Source organism: Penicillium malachiteum (assembly GCF_028827825.1).
Source record: "Penicillium malachiteum strain IBT 17515 chromosome Unknown utg000002l:1.0-8849297.0:1.0-8852440.0, whole genome shotgun sequence".
Lineage (NCBI taxonomy): Eukaryota > Fungi > Ascomycota > Eurotiomycetes > Eurotiales > Aspergillaceae > Penicillium > Penicillium malachiteum.
In genome coordinates, this window is record NW_026643095.1 from 2,568,038 (window position 1) to 2,593,455 (window position 25,418).

General features: G+C 48.5%; 10 protein-coding genes across 10 annotated transcripts; 8 read left to right on the forward strand and 2 right to left on the reverse strand.

Annotated features, from left to right (window-relative positions):
• Positions 1-120: 120 nt before the first annotated feature.
• Positions 121-2,542, forward strand: N7483_004014 (uncharacterized protein; the record flags this gene model as incomplete). Its single annotated transcript, XM_057087451.1, has 4 exons — positions 121-129; positions 270-423; positions 481-592; positions 736-2,542. The coding sequence occupies 4 exons, from the start codon at positions 121-123 to the stop codon at positions 2,540-2,542; spliced, it is 2,082 nt and encodes a 693-aa protein (XP_056947280.1).
• Positions 2,543-3,863: 1,321 nt separating this feature from the next.
• yap1 (putative bZIP transcription factor AP-1/Yap1) lies at positions 3,864-5,775 on the reverse strand (the record flags this gene model as incomplete). Its single annotated transcript, XM_057087452.1, has 3 exons — positions 3,864-4,014; positions 4,075-5,246; positions 5,305-5,775. The coding sequence occupies 3 exons, from the start codon at positions 5,773-5,775 to the stop codon at positions 3,864-3,866; spliced, it is 1,794 nt and encodes a 597-aa protein (XP_056947281.1).
• A 1,508-nt stretch (positions 5,776-7,283) lies between these two features.
• On the forward strand, positions 7,284-8,294 carry N7483_004016 (tudor domain-containing protein; the record flags this gene model as incomplete). Its single annotated transcript, XM_057087453.1, has 3 exons — positions 7,284-7,334; positions 7,405-8,131; positions 8,206-8,294. 3 exons carry the CDS (start codon positions 7,284-7,286, stop codon positions 8,292-8,294), a joined length of 867 nt encoding a protein of 288 aa, XP_056947282.1.
• A 1,100-nt stretch (positions 8,295-9,394) lies between these two features.
• Positions 9,395-13,358, forward strand: ncr1 (sphingolipid transporter NCR1; the record flags this gene model as incomplete). Its single annotated transcript, XM_057087454.1, has 3 exons — positions 9,395-9,667; positions 9,744-13,188; positions 13,246-13,358. 3 exons carry the CDS (start codon positions 9,395-9,397, stop codon positions 13,356-13,358), a joined length of 3,831 nt encoding a protein of 1,276 aa, XP_056947283.1.
• A 744-nt stretch (positions 13,359-14,102) lies between these two features.
• On the forward strand, positions 14,103-15,988 carry N7483_004018 (putative C6 transcription factor; the record flags this gene model as incomplete). The annotated part of the gene is made up of 4 exons (XM_057087455.1): positions 14,103-14,121; positions 14,181-14,866; positions 14,934-15,661; positions 15,718-15,988. The coding sequence occupies 4 exons, from the start codon at positions 14,103-14,105 to the stop codon at positions 15,986-15,988; spliced, it is 1,704 nt and encodes a 567-aa protein (XP_056947284.1).
• Positions 15,989-16,519: 531 nt separating this feature from the next.
• On the reverse strand, positions 16,520-17,343 carry med7 (mediator complex subunit MED7; the record flags this gene model as incomplete). Its single annotated transcript, XM_057087456.1, has 2 exons — positions 16,520-17,023; positions 17,086-17,343. The coding sequence occupies 2 exons, from the start codon at positions 17,341-17,343 to the stop codon at positions 16,520-16,522; spliced, it is 762 nt and encodes a 253-aa protein (XP_056947285.1).
• A 266-nt stretch (positions 17,344-17,609) lies between these two features.
• N7483_004020 (phosphatase PAP2 family protein) lies at positions 17,610-18,764 on the forward strand (the record flags this gene model as incomplete). The annotated part of the gene is made up of 4 exons (XM_057087457.1): positions 17,610-17,753; positions 17,816-17,909; positions 17,966-18,305; positions 18,392-18,764. 4 exons carry the CDS (start codon positions 17,610-17,612, stop codon positions 18,762-18,764), a joined length of 951 nt encoding a protein of 316 aa, XP_056947286.1.
• A 495-nt stretch (positions 18,765-19,259) lies between these two features.
• N7483_004021 (Zn(II)2Cys6 transcription factor) lies at positions 19,260-20,939 on the forward strand (the record flags this gene model as incomplete). Its single annotated transcript, XM_057087458.1, has 1 exon — positions 19,260-20,939. One exon carries the CDS (start codon positions 19,260-19,262, stop codon positions 20,937-20,939), a length of 1,680 nt encoding a protein of 559 aa, XP_056947287.1.
• A 639-nt stretch (positions 20,940-21,578) lies between these two features.
• On the forward strand, positions 21,579-23,530 carry N7483_004022 (uncharacterized protein; the record flags this gene model as incomplete). Its single annotated transcript, XM_057087459.1, has 2 exons — positions 21,579-22,703; positions 22,763-23,530. The coding sequence occupies 2 exons, from the start codon at positions 21,579-21,581 to the stop codon at positions 23,528-23,530; spliced, it is 1,893 nt and encodes a 630-aa protein (XP_056947288.1).
• Positions 23,531-23,952: 422 nt separating this feature from the next.
• On the forward strand, positions 23,953-25,213 carry N7483_004023 (F-actin-capping protein subunit alpha; the record flags this gene model as incomplete). Its single annotated transcript, XM_057087460.1, has 6 exons — positions 23,953-24,040; positions 24,228-24,349; positions 24,398-24,487; positions 24,546-24,598; positions 24,665-24,802; positions 24,862-25,213. The coding sequence occupies 6 exons, from the start codon at positions 23,953-23,955 to the stop codon at positions 25,211-25,213; spliced, it is 843 nt and encodes a 280-aa protein (XP_056947289.1).
• Positions 25,214-25,418: the final 205 nt, after the last annotated feature.

Below are 25,418 nucleotides of genomic sequence, written 5' to 3' on the forward strand. Positions count from 1 at the left end.
CTCCTCTCGACCTTCGACTGTCTCCAAATTCCTTATTTCTTTCCTTTCCCTTTCTCCCTTTTCATCTCTCTCGGTCCCAGAGATCCTTCCCCCGACCTTTTGAACCCGCCCCCCCACCTCATGGCTTCTGTAAGTTGCTCACCCCTCAAATCCCATCTCCCCTCATGGCCGCGGACTTGTCAACTTTCAATATTGCGGAGCTCTCAAACCATCATACCTTAAGCCTGCAATAAAGTACTTTGAACTAACAGCGCGTCTTCTCTATCTAGCCCCGCCCTCACGGCTTTGCTCCCCAAGGCTACGCTCTTTCCAACGGTGCGCCTCAGGCAGCTCCGGCGCCCGGAGCCACGCCGCTCCTCCCTAACAATGGCAGAGTGATTCAGAATGGGCCTACCCGGATCCTGTGTATTGCCGACGTCCGAGGTACGCCCCAGTGAAAAATGATTCAATGCGAAGACATTTTAATTGACTTGTTGATAGGAAACCTGAAGTCTCTAAATGAGCTTGCCAAACAGGCTCGCGCTGACCACATTATCCACACTGGAGACTTTGGTTTCTATGACGATACTTCTTTGGAGCGCATTGCGGACAAGTAAGTGTAAACTTCAAGCTCCCTGCTGTTTGTCAGGCGTCTTTGATGCCCAACGCAAGACAACGTGTTTGCCGTTGTTTCCTCGTCGGGGTTGCCAAAGTTGAGGCCCAGTGAACTCAGCTAATATGGTCTCTTAAATGCAGGACTTTGAAGCACGTGGCCCAATACTCCCCTCTTTTGCCTGAGAACGTGAAGCGTACTATTGCGCAAGTTCCCCCTCAGCAGTCCATTAAGCAACGTTTCACTCCGGACCAACTGCCTCTCTCCGAGCTTCCCATGCTCCTTGACAAGCGCATTACTCTCGACGTACCAGTTTACACAGTTTGGGGTGCCTGCGAGGATGTTCGCGTGCTGGAGAAGTTCCGATCTGGAGAATACAAGGTTGACAAGCTGCACATTATTGATGAAGCCAACTCACGACTGCTGGACATTGGCGGTGTGAAGCTGCGTCTGCTCGGTCTGGGTGGTGCTGTGGTTATGCACAAGCTTTTTGATAACGGCGAAGGAAAGACAACCATTGCCGGTGGCCAGGGAACTATGTGGACTACACTTCTGCAGATGGGCGAGTTGATTGATACCGCCAACCGAGTCTACGACCCATCGGAGACTCGTGTCTTCGTTACTCACGCCTCCCCTGCCCGCGAGGGTATGCTGAACCAGCTCTCTGTCACACTCAAGGCTGATTTCTCTATTTCTGCCGGTCTTCACTTCCGCTACGGCTCCTCTTACAACGAGTTCTCCGTCAACCCTTCACTGGATCACTACCGTGGCAAGCTTGCTGCCTCCAAGGCCTCTTTCACCGATGTCTGGGAAACTGTTCGTGGTGAGGTTGAGTCGGCCATCTCTTCGAATGAGGCTCAGAAGACTCTGTTGGACAATGCTCTCGACGTGGTCAACAAGATGCCATCTATCGCCAACGGTGGTAATCCGTTCGGTGGCCCAGTTGCTGCTGGCAATGCCGCCGGTCAGGTCGATGAGAGCGCCTTTAAGAACATGTGGAACTTCAACTTGGCCGATGCCGCCTTCGGTTACTTGGTTCTTGAGATCGAGGGTGGACGAATTGCGACCGAGATGCGCGCACAGGGTTTCAACTTCGCTCACCGTAGCGGCAAGCCTGCTGTAGGCGGTGGTCCCCAGGCTGTCTCTGGTGGTATGCCCGCCACTACTGCTTCGCCTGCCCCAACTGGTGCTGGTCGCCCTTCTGTTACTCCTCAGTTTGGCCAGGCCCCACCTGCTCGGGCTCCTGTCTCTGGCCAGCAGCAAGGTCAGCCTAAGACCCAGACTGCTCGAGGTTCCCCAATTCCCGTTATCCCCAAGGCCCCTAGCCCTCAGGTTTCAGTTCCGCCCGCGACTCAGCCAGCTGTTGAGGAGAAGGCTGCAGCTGATCTCAATGGCTCTATCCAGTCGGAGAAGACCGGTGATTCCCCCGCTCCTCGTACTGCCGAGAAGAAGCCAAGCAATGTGCTCTTCCTTGCAGGTGTCGACAACGAACAGGCCGCGCGTGACTTGCTTTCTGAAGAAGACATCCTCAAGCTCGAGAAGATCGAGAAGTACGGCAAGTTCAATCACACTGTGACCTTCCTCACTGTGGAAGATGCAAAGGCAGTACTTGACCGCCAGTCTATTGAGAACAAGAAGCCCTCAGTTGGAGGTCAGACTCGCAAGCCCCAGTTCAAGTTCTTCGAGGACCGTTCTCGTGGACAGGGCAATGCTGGTACCTGGCAAAGCAGCAGCCGCGGCGGTGGTACCTCCGGCCCTCGCTCCAACTACCAGAGTGCCAGTGATAGCGAGGGAGCTCGCCGGGGTGGATTTAGTGGTCGCGGACGTGGACGTGGTGACCGTACCCGTGGACGTGGTGGTGGTCGCGGAGGTTACAAGGGAGGCGCATCTAACGACTCCCCTGCTTCAACTCCCTCCGGTGATAAGCCTGCCGCATCTGGAGATGCTTAATCGTTGAGCGAATATTCTTTTATTTCTTTTTATTCTCCACGATGAAAGCATCCTTCCATTTGAGGCACCTATTTTCACCATGCCACTTTTTCATGTTCCCCCCACGCTTGATTTCCCCCTCCCACATTCTAATTCTTATGTGTCTTTATTTTTCATTTCCTCTTTATTTTTTCTTGAGAAACACTTTCCAAATTCCCCATATCTCTGCTTTGCCCAGTTTTCGTCCTAGTGAGATGGCACTTATCTCGTACTCGGTTCTACAGGTGATAGGCTCGCAGCGTGATTCCGTTTCTAAGCACCTAGGAAAGTCGATGTACGGACTTTGGAGGAGCCAGAGTGCTAGGAAGAAAGTCCACGGTTTTTTGCAACAAGCAAAAGCTGTGGAAGATGCAAGCAATCTCCGAGTCCCAGAAACAGGAAGAAAAAACAAAAAGCCCCAAAAAGAGAGTTCTTAAGTCTACCCCATGCTACCTTTGATGCCCTTGTTCGCCTCATGGGGCATCTTTTTCATTGTACTTTAGTTTTTTTCTTCCTCGAAGAGACCAACATCGATACCCTTACAGCTTCGATCTATGATTTATGCTCTATCGTACTCACTAGTCGTAAATATTCCGAGTACAACTACTATCACTACTTAGTAGTAATGAGGTGCTTAGTTCGTGGTGAGTATGAGATTCCTTAGTAGTGGTATATGAAGCATAGGAATTTTGAATATTTGATAGAGGCTACTAGTACCTTAAGTGAAGAGAATCCAAGAACATTGTGTAACTGATAAGATTGTGTACAGATGTTAATGGCAGATAAAGGTAAGGAGCGCAAGCCGTCCCAGAGAACTATCTCGTCGCCAGATCCCATGTTCTTACATGTCGAAATTAGCTCTAGAAAACCTGGCAAACTATTGAAGGAAGGACTGAGACAAGAAACCGACCACCCATAAGACAGACCCGGTGTCTCACATTCGCCAGGCTGAGAAGAATAAGAAAAGAGGTATTGGAAAAACAAAACTACGAATCACTCAAGATTCAATGAAGAAAAGAGAAAGAAAATTGCATGTGGAAAAGATAAGAGGAGAACGTGAAAGAAAGACGAGGCCGCCAGAAATAAGAAATGAAATTCAAGAAAACGAAGAAAATGAGGGCATTATTCGCGGTGTTGCTGTGTTGCCTCTCAATTCTCTCCTGGCCGTGTTCATGACGCCGTATTGTTTTCAAATGATTCGATGGTGGGTATGAGTAGAAATAACGTAGTACAATTTGAACATAAGTCGTGAGTAAAATCATTGGGCAATGGAATGTCAATTAAATCCATCTTAAATGAGGGACTATTTGGCGCGGCCCATGATATCGTCGACATCCCTTTGATTCACAACCACACCACCCTCTGAACAGCGAGCTTTAGTCCGCAGCTCGGAACACAGGTTATCGACATCAATTTCGCCATTTCGGAACTTCTCCATGGATTGCAGACGATCCCTACAAGGAATTTTCATTAGTTATGATTCAGAAACATTTCGAAAATATATTGCAACATACCAGATCTTTGTGCATGAAAGCATCTGTGCCTTATCCTCACCTGGAACCACCTCTTCCTCTAATCTGCTATCGATCTGAGCAATGAGGTCCTTCTTGGGTTGTGGTTGTGGATGAGCTGCTTCGCTCAAGTTATGCGATGGGCTACCAAGATCTGGCAAGGGGAATGCGTCGTTGAAGAAAGTGCCAAAGTCCTGAGAAAGCACCGCATCTTGTGGCTCACGCCAGTCTCCAAATAGCACAGGGTCGAATTGACCCCCGTTTTGCTGAGCCAACCATTCCAATCCAAGAGAATCCTCGTCGGCGGGTTGTTGCTCGCTGGGGGCGTTGTTGGGTTTGGCCTGTTGATCCCGTACAGCTGGGATGGGGTTATTGATGTTGCCACAGGCCATGCCAAGTTTTGCGCAGAAGGATTCCTCACCGTGGACAGAGCCATGTACATTGCAACCAGACTCATTGTGTTTTGCGTCTGGCGAGTTCAAGCTCGGTTCAGGTGAAGTTCCACTTGATGAGAGCATCTGGCTCTGATGTGAATCGGACGAGGATGATGGCGAATCCGATGTGGAGTTCTCGTGATTTGGCACCGTCGACGACTTGAAATTGGGGTATGGTGTCTTGATCGATGCGGTGCTATTAGGTGTTCCCTTTGATGTAGTTGGCTTAGTACTAGCGGTCGCAGTAGGGGTGCTAGATGTGGAATTGGTGGATGTGGACTTGGAGTTAGATGAGCCGAAGGGGGCCCCAATGAGACCCTGCAAGTTCTCCCGACTCAGAACACCGGGAACACCAGGAGCCCGGGGCAGGTTGTTCCTGGGTTTTGACTGATCGGGTTTGTTTTGTCCGTTGAACAGATGCGAGCCAGGCAGGTCGCCAAATTTGGGGAAGTCGAACAGAAACTCGTTGTTCTGCAAACCCAACGCTCCCTGAGAGTGAGCACTTGGAATGGCACTAATTGCGGAGATACCATTCCCAGTGGTCATCCATGAGAGTCGCTTCCGGTATTCACGAAGTTCAGTCTGGAGCCTTTCGACTTGGGCCCGTAGCACTCCATTTTGTTGGTTAGCGGTATCCGAGGACTTCTGCAGCTCATCCACTTTGGTCTCCAAATCCTTCAGGTGCTTCTCCTTTCGCTCTCGGAATGCCCGCTGAGCAGCTCGGTTTTGGGCCTTGCGTTTCTGTAGCTAGTTAGTCATTCTGAATACTCAACAACTCGTTCTCCAAAGATGTGCCTACAGTCGTGGGTTCCGAGGTTAGTGGCTTCCGACCAGGCTTCTTGGCCTCACTCTCTCGTCGCTTCTTTCCTGTCTCTTCCACCTCGCCATCAGATGCACCATCCATTGATTTTCGCTTCTCTCCTGCTTCATAATCATGGAGAGAGTCATCCCCGGGAAGATCACCAATTAGATCCGCGGATCCAGTGAATTCGAAATCGACGTCCGGGGTAAAATCAAGGAACGGACTGTCATCGTTGCTAAAGCCAAAAGCATTGAAAGCAGACTGAGGGTTTTCAAATCCGCCCGAGGGAGGGGCACTCATGCCATTTGAAGAGGTGTGATCAGGGCTATGCTCGAGCTTGGGCTGTGGAGTGTGGTTGAGTTGCTTGCCGGCAGGGTTGTTGGAGGAGAGAGCGGCCAGCAGAAGATCTTGCTGATCAGGGGACAGGTTGTAGAGTCCCTGCTGGTAGAGATGGTCGTAGTCACCCATGATGCTGAATTGAGGACACGATAGGCGGGGTGGCGTTACACAGCGGGGATGTTTAAGGTAAGGGGATTGATAGAGATAGTGCTCGATGATGTCGAGACTGCTCAACCGGGCTTATCGCCCGCAGAAAATCGAATGGAAAATTAAATGACAGTTTCTGGGAGACCAGAAGACAACTGATCACCCAGGACTGAGTTAACAGGGGAGGGTAAGTAGCTTGAATTTTGTGCTGACGTGGGAGGTGGGGGGGGTAAAGTTCTAGAGATGGGGGGCAAAAGAGAGGAAAAAAGGAACTAAGAATAATTGAATTGAAAGTTGCAAGAATGATGCGGGGCCTGAGGCTCCCACTTTTTTTTGATCTCCGCCTTTTTTTTTGTCAAGATCTGAGCACCAGAGAGAGGATAGGCTCGGAGGAGAGAGAAAGAAAGATGAGGAGATCGCGGTGGGCGGCGGCACCATTGGCCCGAATGATGATCGACGGCCAATCAGGAATGCGCGGGGACCATTGCTTAGAAATCCAGTTCGATCTCTTTCCAAGTTCTCTTTCAGAGTTAAAACTACGGAGTATTCACTCATTACTTATATGACTGATTGACTCTGCTAGAGGGAAGATGTTGCTCTATTTCACTATTATATACGATAGAATCTCATTTCAACCTCAACCAAAACTAAATGAAAAGGTTCAACTTCACTCACTCCTCTCTCACCTTACTGGAAGCTTCCCCAGATCCCTAACATTCCCAACAAAACACTATGGTGACTCATCTCGTATACCATATGGTAGCCTGGTAGCCTTAATCTAGGGTCTGGGCTCTACTAGAATCCTTCAAATGTTCATAGGATCAGGATCAGGCTATATGATCTGTGTGGCAAAGTACGATTCCCGTTTCCGGTCAAGGTTTGACCTCCGAGTCCGAGTCCTTACCGAGGTTTCAGAAGTAATTTCGATCATGATTTAGATAAACTTGCAATTCATATTGCACTGTCTGCATCTATAAGCAAATTGGGCTAAAGATAAAGGTAACCCCCGTCAAGAAGGAGGGCTTCTTCTAGCTTCTACTAACCTTCTACTGTCGATCTTTACCATTTATGAAATGTGACCTGATCGCTTATCAATCATTTTACTCCAACATTTCAATGATTGTACGTCAGCCAGAACACAGCCTTAATAAGTATCTATATGGAGGATCTCATATGCATTACTACTGTAATAACCTTACATTGATGTATCCAGGATCATTATAGTTTTATCAACTTCAATTTAGTTTCAAGTCTGAATTTCATACTCCATCATATACTTCTCTGCACACATAGTAGCAAACCTGTATGTAAAAGAGCAGCCTAAGGTCACCTGATCATGAGTTGGAAACATCACCGCAAACCACCAAAAAACCTCCCGTAGGATACCATTCAATTATTCGCCATATACCTTTGAACTTGCTTTTTTCTTTATTTCTTTTTCTTATCACAGATCTTCTCTTTTGTGACTCGCATAATTCAAATCAGCCGCCATGTCAGACGTTGCCTCCTTGGAGACAGAGGTCAAAGAATTCAAGCTTCAGGTAAGAAAAAAAAAGCCCGCCACATCTCATCGCTCAATGGCCTATCCGACTAATTCCACCCTCGTTATAGCTTGAAACAGTCCAGTCTAGCTTGCAGGTAGATCCCGATAATACAGAGCTGCAGAGTCTTAAAACTGAACTCGAAGAACTCATAACCCTTACCGAAACTGCAATCGCCGAACTCAAACCAGCTGCACCCGCCGTATCACAGTCCCAATCCCGATCAACCCAAGAGACATGGTCCAAGGACTCTGGCTCTCGGAAGCCAGTCACAGACGCTACCGATGACGTTCCACCAACACCCGCAACATTCTCTGTGAATGATATCGTTCTCGCTCGCTGGGTCTCAGGCGATAACTCTTTTTACCCTGCTCGTATCACCTCAATTACTGGATCATCCAGCAACCCTGTGTACCTGGTGTCGTTTAAATCTTACGCTACCGTGGAGAATCTGACGGCCAAGGACATCCGCCCGGTCTCTGGCAATGAATCTCGCAAGCGCAAGGCTGATGGAACCTCACACAGTTCAGCGTCGCCCTCACCCGCACCGCCCGCACATCCCAATGTGATCTCTGCAGCGGCTGATATCAACCCGGCTTTGGCGAATCAGGCCAAGCAGGAACCCAGCAAGGCTACTGATGGACCGGCTCGACCTGCCAAAGTGCCCCGTAAGGTGAAAGCTACTAAGGAATTAGAGGCGGGCAAAAACAAATGGCAGGACTTTGCTGCCAAAAGTAAGGGCAAGTTCGGCAAGAAAGAGAGCATGTTCCGTACTGGCGAGGGTGTCAATGCACGAGGTAAGAGATCTTCTTGGAGTCATATTATGTGTTGATATTGTTGATGCTAATCTTGGCTTGTTTTCTCATTATAGTGGGCTTCACCGGTTCAGGCCAACAAATGCGCAAAGATCCTACTCGAACCCGTCATATTTATCAGCAGGGTGAAGAGGAGGGCTACTAAATTTGGCCATGATATCCCTCGAAATAAGATGATACCCTCTACGTGCGAAGCTGTATTTAACCGGCTATCTCCTGGTCTTCTTTTCCTTTTCTCTCTCTGATTTCCTGCTTCTTTTGGACATGATGTTCCTCATCGCTAACTCGATCGGCGATGCAGATAAAGCCATGCTTTGTATTTCGCACCTCGGAGTTTCTGTGTTATAGAGCCATGCTTTCATATGGAGTTTATCGTCACGAAATGATCTCAATCAATCCATCTGGACCTTAATGTGTCAATTTGTGGATTCGCCATACTTGTAGATTTTTGTAGTATTGAACAATAGGCATAGTATGCACTAGTTAAATATTGTGGCCATCTGTTTTCTAATATTATCTGAAGCTGTTAGAACATTATGATAGAATGATCCTGGGAAAGGTAACAATATCGTGCGGGTTATTACTTGGTGCATAACACCGTTGACTACCAGTGTCACCAGTAAATCAGACTAATATCCTGTGAAAGCCATTTATCTCATAAGTGACTCGATCGAGCTGTCTAATTCAACCACTCCACTACCTAGTAGGAGCGACCGGATCTCTCTTGTCAAATGGTCTTGGGCCAGATCATGCTTGCATACTAGGATATGCAGGCCAAGCTTCTAGCTCAATAGATGACAGGCTTGGGCCGTGGTCATGCCAACCCCCCTCAAACTTGGACCGCGGTGTGTGCCTGACGTTAGTGGTTTCAGTTCTGAAGATACGGAGTACTTGCCGAGTACTTGTTATGATGCGGATGCCGTGCGGGGCCGAAGTGGTACCCGCCCGGTTCTTCTTTCTCCGTGCACGTCATGCTTCCCTCTTCTCTTGACCTTCTCTTCCCCACCCCTTGACTCCACCACTTGATTCTTAGCCTTGTACTTTGAAGCTTTCTGATGGCTTCTTGATCACTTCTTTACTTCGTTGGTTTCCTAATTTCATCATCGCGCCCGGAAATTGAGCTTGCATTGTACGGAAATAGCTCATGGCCCTGGGTACCTTGCGACTGTGACGAGGATATAGTGCTGCTTATGGGACGATAGCAGGAAACTATCTCTTATCATCTAGCTTCCTCCACACGGCACTATGCGGTCTTTAGTTTTTGTTACTACGATTATTGGGCTGAGCTCCTTTGCCTTTCACCCATCGCTAGTGGGCGCTCAGGGTGAAACCGCAATACACGAGAAGGGACGCTGTGCGATTCGTGGGCAATGTGGAAAGCAGTCTTTCTTTGGAGGAGAACTCCCTTGTCCAGATAATGACCTAGCTCATCAACCGGAGGATTCGGTGCGACAGAAGCTGGTGAATCTGTGCGGACCAAAGTGGAAGGAAGGCCCTGTGTGTTGTCGTGATGAACAGGTAAGAGGGCCCATACATAGGATACCAATAACTATTTCGGAGAGAGAAAGAATACTAATTTGAATCCCGATTGTAGATCGATGCACTCTCGAGTAATTTGCACCTTGCTGAAGGTATTATTGCATCCTGTCCTGCCTGTCGCGAGAACTTTTTCAATACGTTCTGCACTTTTACCTGTTCACCAGATCAATCCTTATTCATCAATGTCACCAAGACTGAAAAGAGTACCTCCGGCAAGAAGCTTGTGACCGAGTTGGATAATGTTTGGTCGGAGGAGTACCAGGGTGGGTTCTTTGACAGCTGCAAGAACGTCAAAAATGGTGCATCCGGGGGTAAAGCCATCGACTTCATTGGTGGAGGTGCAAAGGATTACACCCAGTTCATGAAGTTCTTGGGCGACAAGAAACTGTTTGGGAGCCCCTTCCAGATCAATTACCTCACTGAGCCTCGTTCGTCGGACGATGAGGGCATGGAGGCTGTGTCTATCAACCCGAAGGCATGCAATGACCCAGACCCGTCATTCCGCTGCTCCTGCGTTGATTGCCCCGATGTGTGCCCTGAACTCCCTGCGGTATCTGTCCATGGTGCTTGCCATGTGGGGCTACTGCCTTGCCTCTCCTTCGCTGTAATCATCATCTATGCTGCCTTTTTGCTTCTGGTTATGGGGCTCGCTAGCTACGTTACCTTCAAGGAACGCCGCTTCCGCAAACCTGAACGAGTCCGACTCCTTCAGGACCCTGCTCCAAGTGATGAGGAGGATGAAGGGGAGGTTGTGCACCGCGGAGGGTACATGGAACACCCTCAGGGTGTCTATAAGCCAAACACACTGTTGTCAAATATCTTCTATCACGTTGGCGGTGCATGTGCACGCTTCCCAGGTATTACAATTACCTCTAGCGTCATAGCAGCGATATTGCTGAGCTTGGGTTGGCTACGGTTCACTGTTGAGACTGACCCAGTTCGGCTTTGGGTGAGCCCTTCATCGGCAGCCGCACAGGAAAAGTCGTACTTTGATGAGAACTTTGGTCCTTTTTACCGAGCTGAACAGGCTTTTCTGGTCAATGAAACCGGTCCAGTTCTAGATTATGACACACTGGTTTGGTGGTTTGACGTTGAATCGCGTGTACGGCGCATGATCTCCCTGAATGAAGGCTTGAACCTGGACGATGTCTGCTTTAAGCCCACGGGCGATGCTTGTGTGGTTCAGTCTTTGACTGGATACTTTGGTGGGTCTGTGTTTAACCTTGACCCCGATACCTGGCAAGACCGACTCGTCCACTGCACTAAATCGCCTGGAGACGTCAGTTGCCTCCCTGATTTCTCACAGCCTTTGAAGCCAGAAATGGTCCTTGGCGGATATGATGACTCTGATAGTGTTCTGGATGCCAAGGCTCTAGTTGTCACTTGGGTTGTCAATAACTTCGCCCAATGCACCGAGGGCGAGGAGAGGGCCATCGACTGGGAGAACAGCTTCCGTCGTATATTCGACGTTGTCAGGGAGGAGGCTGCAGAGCGTGGGCTTCGGGTCTCCTTCAACGCGGAGGTCAGCTTGGAACAAGAGCTTAATAAGTCCACCAATACCGATGCCAAGATCGTTGTGATAAGTTACTTGGCCATGTTCCTTTACGTGTCCCTGGCTCTAGGCTCGGTCACCGTCACATGGAAGTCGCTTTTGACCAACCCTGCCAACGCCCTGGTGCAATCGAAGTTCACACTTGGCATTGCTGGAATTTTGATCGTCTTGATGTCGGTCTCCGCTTCGGTGGGATTGTTCTCTGCGGCTGGCATCAAGGTGACGCTGATCATCGCCGAAGTTATTCCGTTTTTGGTTCTGGCTGTCGGCGTGGACAATATCTTTTTAATTGTGCATGAATTCGAGCGGGTCAATTTCAGTCACCCAGACGATGAGATTGATGAGCGAGTTGCTCGTGCAGTGGGTAGGATTGGTCCGAGTGTTTTTCTGTCTGCCCTGACGGAGACGGTGGCTTTTGCACTGGGTGTTTTCGTCGGTATGCCTGCGGTCAAGAATTTCGCTGCGTATGCAGCTGGAGCGGTCTTCATCAACGCCATTCTTCAAATGACTATGTTTATCGCGGTACTTGCTCTCAATCAACGACGAGTACAAAACCTTCGTGCGGACTGTCTTCCATGTCTGACGGTACGAAAACCCAACTCGTCCGGCCTATCTGATGCACAAATTTACGACGAGCAGGAAGCGGAGAGCGCTTTACAGAGCTTCATCCGTCGTGTATATGCACCTTTTATCCTCGATCAGCGCGTAAAAGCAGCCGTCGTGATTATTTTCCTTGGTCTCCTGACAGCTGGTCTGGCCTTGATCCCCGAGGTTCCTATTGGGTTAGACCAGCGCATCGCACTCCCTAGTGATTCATATCTCATCTCTTACTTCGACGACCTCGACGATTATTTCCGCACAGGACCGCCTGTATATTTCGTCACTCGAGATGTCAACATGACAGAGCGGTCTCATCAACAACAGCTTTGCGGGCGATTCACAACCTGCGAAGAATTCTCTTTGCCGTTTGTACTGGAACAGGAATCTAAGCGTCCGGATGTCTCCTATCTTACTGGGTCTGCTGCAAGCTGGATTGATGACTTCTTCTACTGGCTAAACCCACAACAGGATTGCTGTAAAGAAGATGGAAAGATTTGCTTCGAGGATCGGGAGCCTGCATGGAATTTGACTCTTTCCGGAATGCCAACAGGACAGGAGTTTATCCAATATGCTCAAAAATGGATCGATGCGCCTACGGACGCCTCTTGTCCTCTTGGTGGGAGAGCACCCTACAGCAATGCTGTTGTGATTGATGGAGAACACACTATGATCAATGCCAGCCACTTCCGTACCAGTCACACTCCCCTGAAAAGCCAGGATGACTTCATTCAAGCCTACGTGGCAGCTCGTCGCATTTCGGATGGCCTTTCTGAGGAACATGGCATTGACATATTCCCCTATTCCAAGTTTTATATCTTCTTCGATCAATATGTCTCCATCGTTCAATTAACGGGCACCCTCTTGGGATCCGCGGTGGCTATCATCTTTGTTCTGACTTCTGCCATCCTCGGATCCATTGCCACTGGTGCTGTCATCACGACCACCGTGGTCATGACCGTAGTGGACATCATTGGCGCCATGGCAGTCGCTGGCGTCTCCTTGAACGCAGTTTCCTTGGTGAATTTAGTCATCTGCGTTGGCATCAGCGTGGAGTTTTGCGCTCATATTGCACGGGCATTCATGTTCCCCTCGCGAACTCTTCTGGAAAATGCACCAGTCAAGCTCCGTGGCAAGGATGCTCGAGCTTGGACGGCGATGGTCAACGTGGGTGCAAGTGTCTTCAGTGGTATCACGGTGACCAAGCTGTTGGGTGTATGTGTGCTCGCTTTCACTCGAAGTAAGATCTTTGAAATCTACTACTTCCGTGTCTGGCTAGCGCTGGTTGTTTTCGCAGCCATCCATGCTCTCGTATTTCTTCCAGTGGCTCTCAGCTACTTTGGTGGCGGAGGTATGTCATCCGTTTGAGGTTTTCTTATGTTTTTGTGCCAAAACTAATCAACAATAGGATACTTTGACCCGGCTTCTGATGGAGGGTTGGAAGCTAACCTTGCTTCGCGTGGCTACCGCTCATTGCTGGTTAATGGGGATTACGATGATTACGATTCTGATGGATATTGAGCATTTCTTGTCTGTGTGTTTTTGATGTTAATTTTTCTTTTATTTCTGTGCCCAATGGATTATACTGCATGGATGATCCCAAGGTCCTGAATCAGCGAAAGACATGGAGTTATTGCAAGAGCCGGCCAAGGCGTTTCGGTCCCTTTTTGGTTCATGTTTACTCGGTCAATCTTGGGTCTTTTACTTTGAAATTTAGTTCTTTTCAATCTACCAACTAACACTGAAACGCGTAAGCGATGTGTAGTTTAATTGCTATCAATTCTCACCTGGGCATCCATGGATGCCTAGATTCCGCTGACTCAGCGTCAGAGTGGCCCTCGGCGACGCCATAATATGATGATGAATGATCTACAATCTCCCAAACTCCTCAACTCCATGAATCAACCAGATGAGCCGCGCAGGCGCACTGCACGTGCGTGTGATTCCTGCTATAAGCGCAAGGTAAGGCGAAAAATTTGATGTGGTCTCTTTAGGATTTTCGGTACATGTACTAACCCCACCAGATCAAATGTGACGCGGCAGTTCCACAATGTAATTGGTGTAGCCACCATAACCTACCATGCACATTTAATCGAGTAGTGCAACGGAAACGGAAAACAGAAGGAGATATCCAGTGAGCTTATATCCTGAAGCACGGGAATGGGATATTTTATAGCGAACTAATACCATTGAAGTAGTCGCACCAAAAACTCACATTTATCAGATCGAATTAGTCGCATTGAACAGCTTCTGGCGGAGAATATTATGCATAAGTCAAATGCCGGTAAGTCTTCTCAATCTGGTCAATTTTGGATTTGGACTTCATCTCATTCGAATTAGAAGCAGGAGATTACTCTCACCTCTTGCCAGTCAGTACAAGTGACAGTGTTGCGAGTAACTCACCCAGTAACAGCACCAGTACTCATACCAGCAATCAGCCTTTTATTTCGTCCACTATAGGCGTTCATTTTGCAGGAAGAGAGCTGGGCGGTATCAGTTTACTCACAGGAATTCCATTCCTCGTCCCGGAGGGCCAAGAATGGATCCAGTCTCGTACTGGACAGACCATTTCCAGTGATAAGCTTAGTCCAGCGAGGGCACCATGGGAGAAGGAGCGAGGTCACGGCTCCAACGCCATTTTGATGAATTTGCGCAATCATAATCATCGAGTATTTGAATTGCCACCGCGACAACACGTGGAATCCTTTTTCGAGGGGTATAAAAACACGGCTATAATGCGACGCATTTTTCCAGTTGTGGATGATGAACTATTTGCGGTGACTATTAAGGAAGCATATCAACAACCTCAGTCCAGCTTTAAATTCGGCCAAGCGAGTACTAGAGCATGCATCATTGCCTTTTTGGCGTTTGCTGCCCGTCTCCCGCCTATCAAAGGCGTCCTCCCCATTGCAGATTATACATCGCTTGATATAGACCATGAGACCTTGGCTTCCAAGGCTCAGTTTTTATTGTCACAGGTTCTTCAAGAGCCTGCCAGCATGGAGGGTGTACAGGCTGTTATTATGATGGTTTGTCTGTCTATTCGTATTCTTGAACGGGTCCCATGCTAATTTGATCATTTTGGAATTTCTCCAGACTCTATATGAGGTCTCATCAGGGAATATGCGGGCTACGAACTACTTTGGCTCAATAGCAGCCCGTCTACTATTTATGCTTGGCGGTAATTTGCTCAATGGTGGAGCTTACTCGCTACGTGAACGAGGCCACAGGATACAAAACCATCTGCGCAATCTCTTTTGGATTTGCTACACTATGGATAAAGATGTATCACTTCGCACGGGACAGCCACCTACAATTGCAGATGAAAACTGCGATTTGACTCTCCCACCAGGTTATGTGGACCATGCGTTTTTAGATCCCGAAGACACGAGTCTATCTTCTTCACAACCCAGTTTCCCTTTTGACTTGCGTTTAAGCATTATTAAATCCCGAACACACAGCGCGCTATATTCTGTGAGTGCGATGCAAAAGTCCGATGCCGATCTTCTAAAGTCGATTCGAGAATTGGATTTCGAGCTAGAGGAATGGAGAATGTCTATCCCTCTTCAATGGCGCCCTACCATGTCTTTCTCACCTGAGGCCTCTGATCCAAAAGTCAGCATGCATTCTGTTATGCTGCGTCTTAATTACTACTTCTGCATATCCCTGATCCACTCCGCAAGCAGTCGATGTAAAGCATGGAGGGAAGGAAGTGGGATGTTGGAGGGTATCAACACAAGTCTTGCTCTATCAGTTGAGGCAAGTCGCTCAACACTCTGTTACCTCGAAGCCGCGGAACATGTCCTTGTTGAGGGAGTTTTCTGGTACGTTTCCACTATACATTCTAATCGCCATCTCCTAGTTCTAACTGAATCCCCAGGACATTGGTGTTTTATCCTATGTCTGCACTGCTCAGTATCTTCTGCAGCATTCTCTCTAGTCCGTTAGACCCTCGCTCCCGGGACGATTTAGATCGTCTCCAAGTGGCGACGAAAATGATGGAACGCATCTTCCCACGGAAACGTCCCAATAATGAAATCGTTCATCTTAGAATGGTAGCTGACTTCGTCATTGAGTTGAAACGGCTGGCGGAATGTGCTATCGACAAGGCGTGGAGGGAACAGAGTGCTGGCTCGGTGGTGAATCCCTGATGACATCTCGAATCTTGGTCAATCGTTTTGGTGGGATCTTTGGAGCGAACCTTTCAAATTGGAGTACTACTGGAAATACCCGGATCATGGGATATATGGGGTCGGACACAGGTGAGCAGTATGCGTATATGTACTAGTATAGAGTTAGAATCGAGCTATTTCAAGTTTCATCTGGTTCTTTTAAGCCTGGGTTTCCCGAGTCACTGGTAAATTATAGTAATCAATATTACCTCTGATACTGAACCAGGCAAAAGCATTGACTGGGCGTTGTCAGTACTGCTGCAGCGTGGCTACTAGTTACCATGATGAGAATCAACATCTACAACTATGAGGCTGAAAAGTTGAACCTGATTAGACCATATTGTGTCTATTGATCATAATTGGGGTATCTATTAACAAAACTCGATCTGTAGTCAAACATGCTGAAAACCTGGAGCGACAAATAGTCAAGGGTCGGGTAATTTCCACTGGAATGAAGTGGTTCAATCCAATATTCGCATTAAAGATTGATAGTTTAAATGCATTTTTATCTCAAATCTCACTGTCAAGAAGGTTCCACAGTATTTGTGAGTTCTCAGCCCTTTGTAAATTCGACTCTGACTGCCCGTGTTCACTCTCTTGGCGCTCTGTTGAGCTGTCACGGTTGTCACTGGATTGCAATTCTTCCAGGGCACTTTGAATATCGGCCTTGACCTTATCCATTTGTTTGATTTCGTTTCTTGTGCGCTCTAGTTGTTCCTCCATCATCATGATGAGTGATTCGCGGGCTTGGTGTGGGCGGTATAGATTGAGGAGGTGATGCGCGTTGATGAACATATTGCGCATGTCTTCAACTTTCGGTTCGAATTGCTCTGGGGAGACTGACAGAATTCCAACAAACTCGAGGAAGTTCAGGAGGAGAGACTTGCTGATCTTCAGCAGGTAGTAGGCATGGTTCAAGGGTTGAGGTTTTGAAGGGTCTTGGGTGTCTGCGGTAGGTTCTGGATAGAGCTGTTCAATGCCTTGCTCTTTCAAGGAAGGTAATACTGTAGAAAGCTGTACAGTTTCAGGTTAATATCCTATCTCCATATGATAATTCGAGGTCGGGCCCGACTCACGCTTTGTAATTCACCAAACACTGAGTATTCCGATGTTGGTGTCTCTGGCGGGACAAGGAAACGAAGCTCTTGGGGTATTTCCAGTGCTCGAAGTTCTTGTGGTGTCCATTGCTTATCACTTTTTGGTCGTTCATCCTCCTTTGTCGAAGCCTTCTTGATCTCCTCTAGCTTGTCAAGATTCTCACGTGTGAAGTATTTCCATAATGGCGGGGGCGGCGCAAAGGCTGCAGTGACGCGTTGTTGGTTTGGATCAGCCATATTATCGAGGATTTGAAGCTTTGACTGAGAGACGAGTTCGGAAAGCTGGACCTTCGTGGGTTGCGTGGGGTTCGTGGTCTTCGTTAGCTAAGAATTGGAGTAGTAAAGAGACAACTTAGACAAGGAACGCGGCCGGAGAGAAAGTGGGTCTGCATTACGCCGACTCTCCGCCCCACCCCCCCCCCCGAAATGAACATTCTCAATGAAGTTTGGTGAAAAGGAAGACCCCCCCTGAACTCCGTCCCTTTTCACCTGTCTTATCCAAGATGCCTCGTGTTGGCTCTGGAAATGGGAGTTCAAGTCCAATGCTTCAACGTGCTGGGCTTGGAGGCGCCTTTGCTCGGTTCTATCAACGAACCTATGCGGGTGACTATATCGCATTGGGATTTTTGGTGACAATATGGATCTTGGTATCTTCTCTATTGATCTTTTCTTCTCGCATTGGCATTTACTAACGTCCTTATTCCATTAGATTCAACTATTTGTGACACCTTTCCACCGCATGTTTTCCCTCGATAACAAGTCTATCCAATACCCAATGGCTGCCCATGAGCGAGTCCCTCTCAGTATGACTTTCTAGACGTACCTATCTTGCGCCAAGCGATACTCATCATTCCATTAGTTTTCTCAGTGATCTATTCCGGCATAATACCCTTTGGAATCATCCTCGCATGGTCTGCGATTACGCGCCCCGGAGTGCAGCAGACACAGGCCACCATACTCGGACTCCTTGTATCGCTCATCCTCACTTCAGTCTTGACCGATATTATTAAGAATGCGGTGGGTAGGCCACGCCCTGATCTGTTGGCCCGCTGTCAGCCTGGTCGGGGCACACCAGATAATATACTTCTCACGTGGACAGTCTGTAAACAGACCAGTCAAGAACTTCTCCATGAAGGATGGCGCAGTTTCCCTAGTGGCCACAGCAGCTTTTCCTTTGCTGGAATGGGCTACTTCACTCTGTAAGCGAAATTCTGCCATCTTAAAGACCCCAGTACCACTGGTCGTCCTAATCAATATGTAATTCTGTGCTAATTGATTGTTATAGATTTTTGTCTGGTCAGATGCATGTATTTCGACCTCGGACAGATCTGGGCCGCTGTCTGGTTGCATTCTTACCACTTCTGTGCGCTCTGCTAGTCGCCTTATCTCGCCTGGCTGACTATCGTCATGATGTGTATGATGTAACATGTGGTGGACTCCTCGGCATGTTGGTAGCTTGGTTTTCCTACCGCCGCTACTATGGACCACTACGATCGGTTCACTGTGATGTCCCCTATGACAAAACCGATCTCATTGGCCGGGAAGGATTTGGAAGGCTAGGTGATGAAGAGCAAGGCGTAACACAGCCGTTTATCCCACGCGACGAGCACGTTTCAGAGGAAGTATTCCAGTTGGAGGAAACCGCCCCATCCCGTTGACCGGGTGTGTCTTTGTACAGAGTTTAGTGATGCATGAACAGATTTATGAAATGTGAAAAGACTTTATTCATCTCTATCGGTGCATTGCAATCTTAGAAGTATAGAGACTGAAGTTTGTAGACAACAGTACCAATCCCTAGCGCTTCAATTGTACCTTAGGGGATCCCATGCATAGACCGTCAAGAAGGAACTCATCCCATCTCAACTGACTTGTCTTGAGCTTGAATAGTTCAGCATTTCCAGGATCCAATATTTCTCGGCGTGGCCAATTCGATAAGTTCCAGGGTTCTTATCGCCACGCGGGGTCCCGTTTCTCTCACCTCAACTTCGCCTTAAGTGCTTACAACTCTCGAGTCTCAAGTTCACCTGGACATGGACCTGTTCAACGTGCGGTCCTTCTCAAATTGAATGATCTTGTGATAAATTCATCCTCCTGGTGGACGTTTGACTCGTCCCTCAGCCGAGTCCATGTAACATTCCCCACTGAGACATTGAATGCCGCGCAGAAAAGCCGCCGACCGTACGGGACCGGTGAAAACCCGGTCTCGTAGCGGCTGTCAAGAATGCCGAGCTAGTCGAGTACGATGTGACACCAAAAAGCCAATCTGCACACGCTGCTGGGAGAAAGGATTGACGTGCACCACCAACCTCGTGCTTAAATGGGAGTCTGAGTTCGTCAGCCGTGGCGCGGCTTTCGGAAGAGCAGGAGTTTGGAATAAAGCTAAATCAGATGGATCTACTTCTGGAGCTGCATCTCCTTATTCTACAGGACTCTCACCAAATGAATTGCGCCAGTGGTGTCTCCTACCACAGATCCAACAGTGGGCATTCATCAATAGTGGAGTGGGAACATATGAGAACCCTAGCGATGTGGATGTTATCTCGAACGAACAGAGCGAGGTTTCCCTTGTCTTTCGTAATGTTACGAATAATCCGGCTCTCATGACCACTTTTCGCTTTAATCCTATGCCAGCTCTATCCTTATTCCCGCAAGCTTCACAGGTCGGACATGGGGAACTTCTTGACTATTACCTTCAACAAGTCTGTCCTCGTACAAGCGCCAGTTCGACTATGTCTTCTCCCTTTGCTTCTGTGATTCTACCTTTCAGTGTATCCGCTTCGCCTACGCTATTCAAGGCCATTCAAGCACTAGGTGCATGTCATAGGGCTCGAGCTGATCCATCGTATGCTCCTGTTAGTCTTCGTTTGAAGTCTGAGACATTAAGGGATCTTCGCCGTCGTCTTTCGCACGAAGGCTCGTCAATGTGCAGCGCAGATCCCGAAGTTTTGGTGATCATGATGATGCTCTGCCTTTACGAGATTACAGATAAATGCGATCAACAATGGACGATACATCTGAAGGGCGCTAAAGATCTTATTAGGCTAAGAAGACAACGTGCACTTGCATTCCCTGAGGAATCAAGCCTACTCGAACCTGCTTCTGCCTTTGCGGAGCATTTCTTTGCTTTCCAAGATGTCATGGGACGGACCGCTTGTGCTAAAGAGGTGCTATTTGGAAGCGATTATTGGAAAGCGGATGATCGCAGTATAGATCTGTGGATGGGCTGTAGCCCTGAGTTGGTCTCTATTCTTTCAACGATTACCGATATGAGCCGAGCGCGAAGACACCTTGACTCCGATTCTGTTCGAGATACCTTCTACCTTGAAGCTAAATCCATTGAGCACCAACTCGAGCATCTAGTTCAAGAAGTTGGAGACGATGGCGATGAAGATGACGCACTGGCATCCGCTGCAGAAGCTAAACGGCTCGCTGCTCTACTTTACCTACACTGTGGGCTATATGGGGCCAGTCCTACGACACCGTTAGTGGTTGAATATGTGCATCAAATTCTTCGATTATTGTCGGAGCAGTTAGATCGCGGATCTTTAGCCAGCGTGACATGGCCTCTCTTTGTGGCAGCTGTTGAGCTCGATCCATCGCATGACGAGCTCTGGTCTTCCCCCGATGGCACAGTATCTGGCAGGTCTATCATCCTGCGTGCCCTATCAGCGATGGCCGAGTCCACTATTTCTAATATTGCCCGGACTCGAGCGGTAATTGTTCAAGTTTGGCAGGCTCGGGACCAGGATCTACTTAAAGCACCACAGATAAAGGGACTGAACGACTGGGAGTGGTATGTGGTACCAGTTAGTGATGCTATGAGTCTGGCCTGATTCTGACTGTATCAATATTGATTCAAATACTATTCAAACTTCGAGTTGCACATGTACTTCCGAGTCCTTTCTGGGCCCGGTGCTCAATGAACACTTTGTACTATACAACCCTTTCTAACAGATTTCTTCTTAATTTCAAGTTGTATACGGTGAAATGAGTACACCAGAATCGAATAAAACAGAGACATTATTTTTATCAGTGATAAATTGCATGGAAACTTGAAGTCATTATGGGGGATCTTGTCTACGATACTATACTGTATGTAGTTTGGTACTTAACCTTGCAATCGTGTTAGGCGGGACATGGATAAGAAATGATAGTCCGAGACCCTTTTACTGTAAGACATCCTGCATCCTCTTCATTTTTGATTGGCAAGTATAATAATTCCTTCATATATGATAGAATTTATCAAGTATAGATCCTATATCAAATAAATCTCATTCTATAAGCATAGTTCTATTCATCTGAACCACCTGGGCAAGTATGTTCCTATCGTCACTGAGGGGCGACTCCGCTTTCGGTTTAGCCGATGATCGTCGCGATAACTTCACGCGCGACTGTATTCCTCTCTTCTCCAATACCAATAATGTCGGCCATATCTTGTGAAGTTCTACTCTGATGATCATAATCCCTGGAGAATGTCTCATATCAGACCTCCAGGACTCGAGCGAAGTGCATCGGCTCATCCATTTGAGAGCAAATTAAGCCAGCAATTGAACCCAGAATCGTCCGCGCCGGACCCTGTGTCGCGGTCTCCCAAATCACGCTCTTTGTCAGACGCATCAAAACCTACTATCAGCCCAAGCACACAACCATCGACAGGGGACCTAAGTCGTCCACCGAGCAAGGATGATAGCGCGCTCCCTAGATTACCGGCTACGCCCAATCGCTCGAACATTCACCATCCCAATTTATCCTTGAATCTCTCCTCAAAGGCTACCGCCTCCCCTTCACTCTCTCGTACCCCGCTTTCACCGAAACTCGACTCTTCTCAGATCTATGGTTCACCTGGATCTGTTCTTCCCCGACGCTCTCGTGGCCTCGACTTCTCGCGAGCGTGCACCAACCTCCACCACTCTACCCTCGCTGAGTCCTCGCCCGACTCGTCGCCCACAATCGGAGGTCGTGGTATGATCATACCTCAACGGCGCGGATCTCTCGGTTCTACTTCCGTTCCACTATTCTCAACCTCTGGCCCCGCGGATCGAACGGCTATTTCGAGCTCTGTCTCGAGCGTCAACATGCTGGAATCTGATACCAGTAGCAGTGAAGACGACGACGATGCCATCATGGGTGACCGTGACGACGTGATGCTCAACACACCCCAGGCCACACGAATGGCCAGCGGACCGAGTCCCTTTACGACGGGCAACATTCAGAGCCCTGGAAATGATTGGATGGGCGGCTATTCTCAGGCAACGGCTAGCCTCATGAGTTTCCAACGAGCACGGTTCCGAAAAGGCAGGAGTCGACATAGCTCCAGCAGCGCTAGTGGTAACAGCTCTAAACCCAGCCCTGGTCCCCATTCGCCTCCAGTGATGAAGAGTGTGGAGAATCCGACTGGAGGTTATTTCGCCCACCGGCAATCTATCTCCACACGACGAGAAAGCTTGAGTCTGGGCACAAGGGATCTTCGTCTTTCTGATCTGAGTGATGATGGTGAGAGTCTTGCAGTGCGAGCTGGAAGTCCTACAGGTGGATCTCATTCAGATGGTGGACCTTGGGTAATACGTCGTGCAGTTACCCGACGAGGAAGTCTACTGGTAATTTACATCCCAAATAATTGGCTTTTAATGGTCTGATTCTAACCCTTTTCCTTTAGCCGAAAACTAAGACATTTGCTCGGATTCGTGCCGCTTTGATGGAAGAGGGCAAGCCCGTCGACAGTGATATCAAGCGTGAAGCTGAGGTTATTCGACAAGTCCGCGATACCGAACCTGAGACATCTCCAACACTTGGGACTTTCTCTTCTCTGCAGCCAGACCAGCCACCCGATGCACTGCCCGAGGCTGATTCTATTCCTGAAGAGCCGCACTCATCCAGTAGTTTCAGCAAACAAGCCAGTCGCAATTCAGGAGGTGTTGATTTTTGGAACTCATTCGATGGCCGCTATCGTACCCCACCTCCAGTGCGTCAGGGCGCTTCATCCGTACATGATGATGATATTTTGATGGACATGACTCCATCCACTACAATCGGATCAACTACTGCCGACTCCAAGCCACGCTCCCGCTCGTCAACTCCGCATGCACCGGGAATGTCCGCCATGGGCGAACTTCGTCGGAAGCGACGCCGTGAGGATGATTTCGATCCTAATCTTTTCAAGCGCCGAGCTGTCTCACCTAGTGTGAGTGCTCAAAGCAGCCCGGTGCTAACCCATACGTCCACTGTGGTTGACATTGGCCCCAATATCTGGGGTCCACCATCTAAACTTGGTGCTCCATTCTCAGAGCGACCTAGCACGGAGAGTGGAAACCGTACCACGCCTCAGAATCCACCTCATACACCTCATAGCGGCACCACGAAACGAGTGGGTCTACAGGGTATGACTGAGGCCAGCGATGGATTCATGAACATGAGCATTGAATAGACTCGGCGTCATCTTTTTTTCATTTCTTTGGTTTTTCACGGAGTTCAGGTATTTCTTTGTGACTTAGCGCTGATTATGGCGCCAATGGACTGGATATCATTTTGTTCTATGACAAGGCGTTTGGGGCATCCGAAGCGCAGATACACACTCTTTTTATTCTAGTCCACATTCTATCTAATTAACTCATCTGTGGGATGTCTCGTTATGAACATGCAGAATAATGCATAATGATATTAAAATCTTTCCATTAAATTGACCCTGTATCTGCTCTATTTAGCTCCCGATCTACTTGTTATGGTTGAAGGCGGAACCACGTGCGGGTCCCCGCCCCGAGCTCTTGACCTCCGCAATCACAATCATAATCATAAACACACCCTCTCCCCAATCTCTCCATCGTCGTTCGAGCTTGCTGTATTTTCGTCATGGCCTCTACTATTGAGCTTGCATCTGCCTTCATTGAAGGAGCCCCACCGGGTGAAGTACGTATCTTTACTTCCTGTCAGGGACCGAGTAACTCCGTGCCCCTCCACTCCGTGTTGCTAAATAACTAACCGTGGAAACTTGCTGAACAGCTCTCCGACGTTGTTGCTGGTAATTTCACCCTCTTCGCTTCCATCTGCCCGATTCAAAATGGGGCTGTGATCCCCCGCGCGCCTAATACCTCCATGCATTGATGCTGAATCTCCGTTGCCGATAGATGTCCAAGCGCTGACCGAGGGCGACGATATTATTCCTTCGCTCCTACCCGCATTCGAACGATACAATGAGAGCCAGTTGACTACAGTGAAACTACCGGGCTCAAGTCAAGAGGTGGCACAGGTCACTGCCATTTGAGAATTGGGGCGGAAATGCTGATGTTGAGGATAGGTTATTGTCAGTGAATTTAACAAGGTCGAGGGCAATCGCTACTTTGACTCGGAGAACCAGACTTCTTTTGAAGTCGATCACACTGCACAGGTAGGCCTGCATGGATGGTTTATTCAACCTGTACAAAAACTCACATTCGGTGCTTTAGACTGCCTCTGCGGCGCAATCGTTCCCATTGGAATCTCAGAATGCCGACCTGATGTGAGCATTGGAACCCCCTGATCATTATCTATGATAGGATTTGCGGTCTTACTTACATTCATTTAGTAAATCCTTGCTCAAGTCCCTGGGCAATCACGCCCGTGAGCATTACTCCAACTGTTCATACGGTGTCTACCCAATTGAAGACGACTCTGCTGTCGCAATCCTCTTGGTTGCAAACCGCTACTCCCCTAACAACTTCTGGTTGGTGTCTAAATCTGATATACTTTCGAAGGCGTTGTGCTAATATTTGCTTTCTCTAGGAACGGTCGTTTCCGTGCCATTTACCAAGTTCCCGTCTCCTCCTCCTCCACCACCGTGACTGGAAAGATCCACGTCGACGTGCACTACTATGAGGATGGCAATGTTTCCCTCAACACTACCAAGCCAATCAACCTCTCCGTGTCATCGGTCTCTGCCGAGTCAATCATCTCGCGTATTGCCGGAGCCGAGCGTGACTACCAAGAGGAGCTAAACCGAGCATTTGTCACCATGGCCGAGGGGGCGTTCAAGGGCTTGCGACGTCAGCTCCCCATCACCCGCCAGAAGGTTGAGTGGGAGAAGGTTGGTGGATACCGATTGGGACAGGATATCTCCGGTGGTAAGGGACGATAGACCTATTTTCAACTGCTGTGAATAGCATAATACACCAGCCATTGGTTAGGCCACCTGCAAATCATGTCAGGGGCTCATATTTATCTTTCCATCTTCATGCTGCTTGATATTCATATCAGATTAACTTTAGACCCTGATCCCTGTTGACTGACCCACACCTGGGCAGTAACGTATGATGTCGCTTTCGTGAACCCCCTTATTGGTG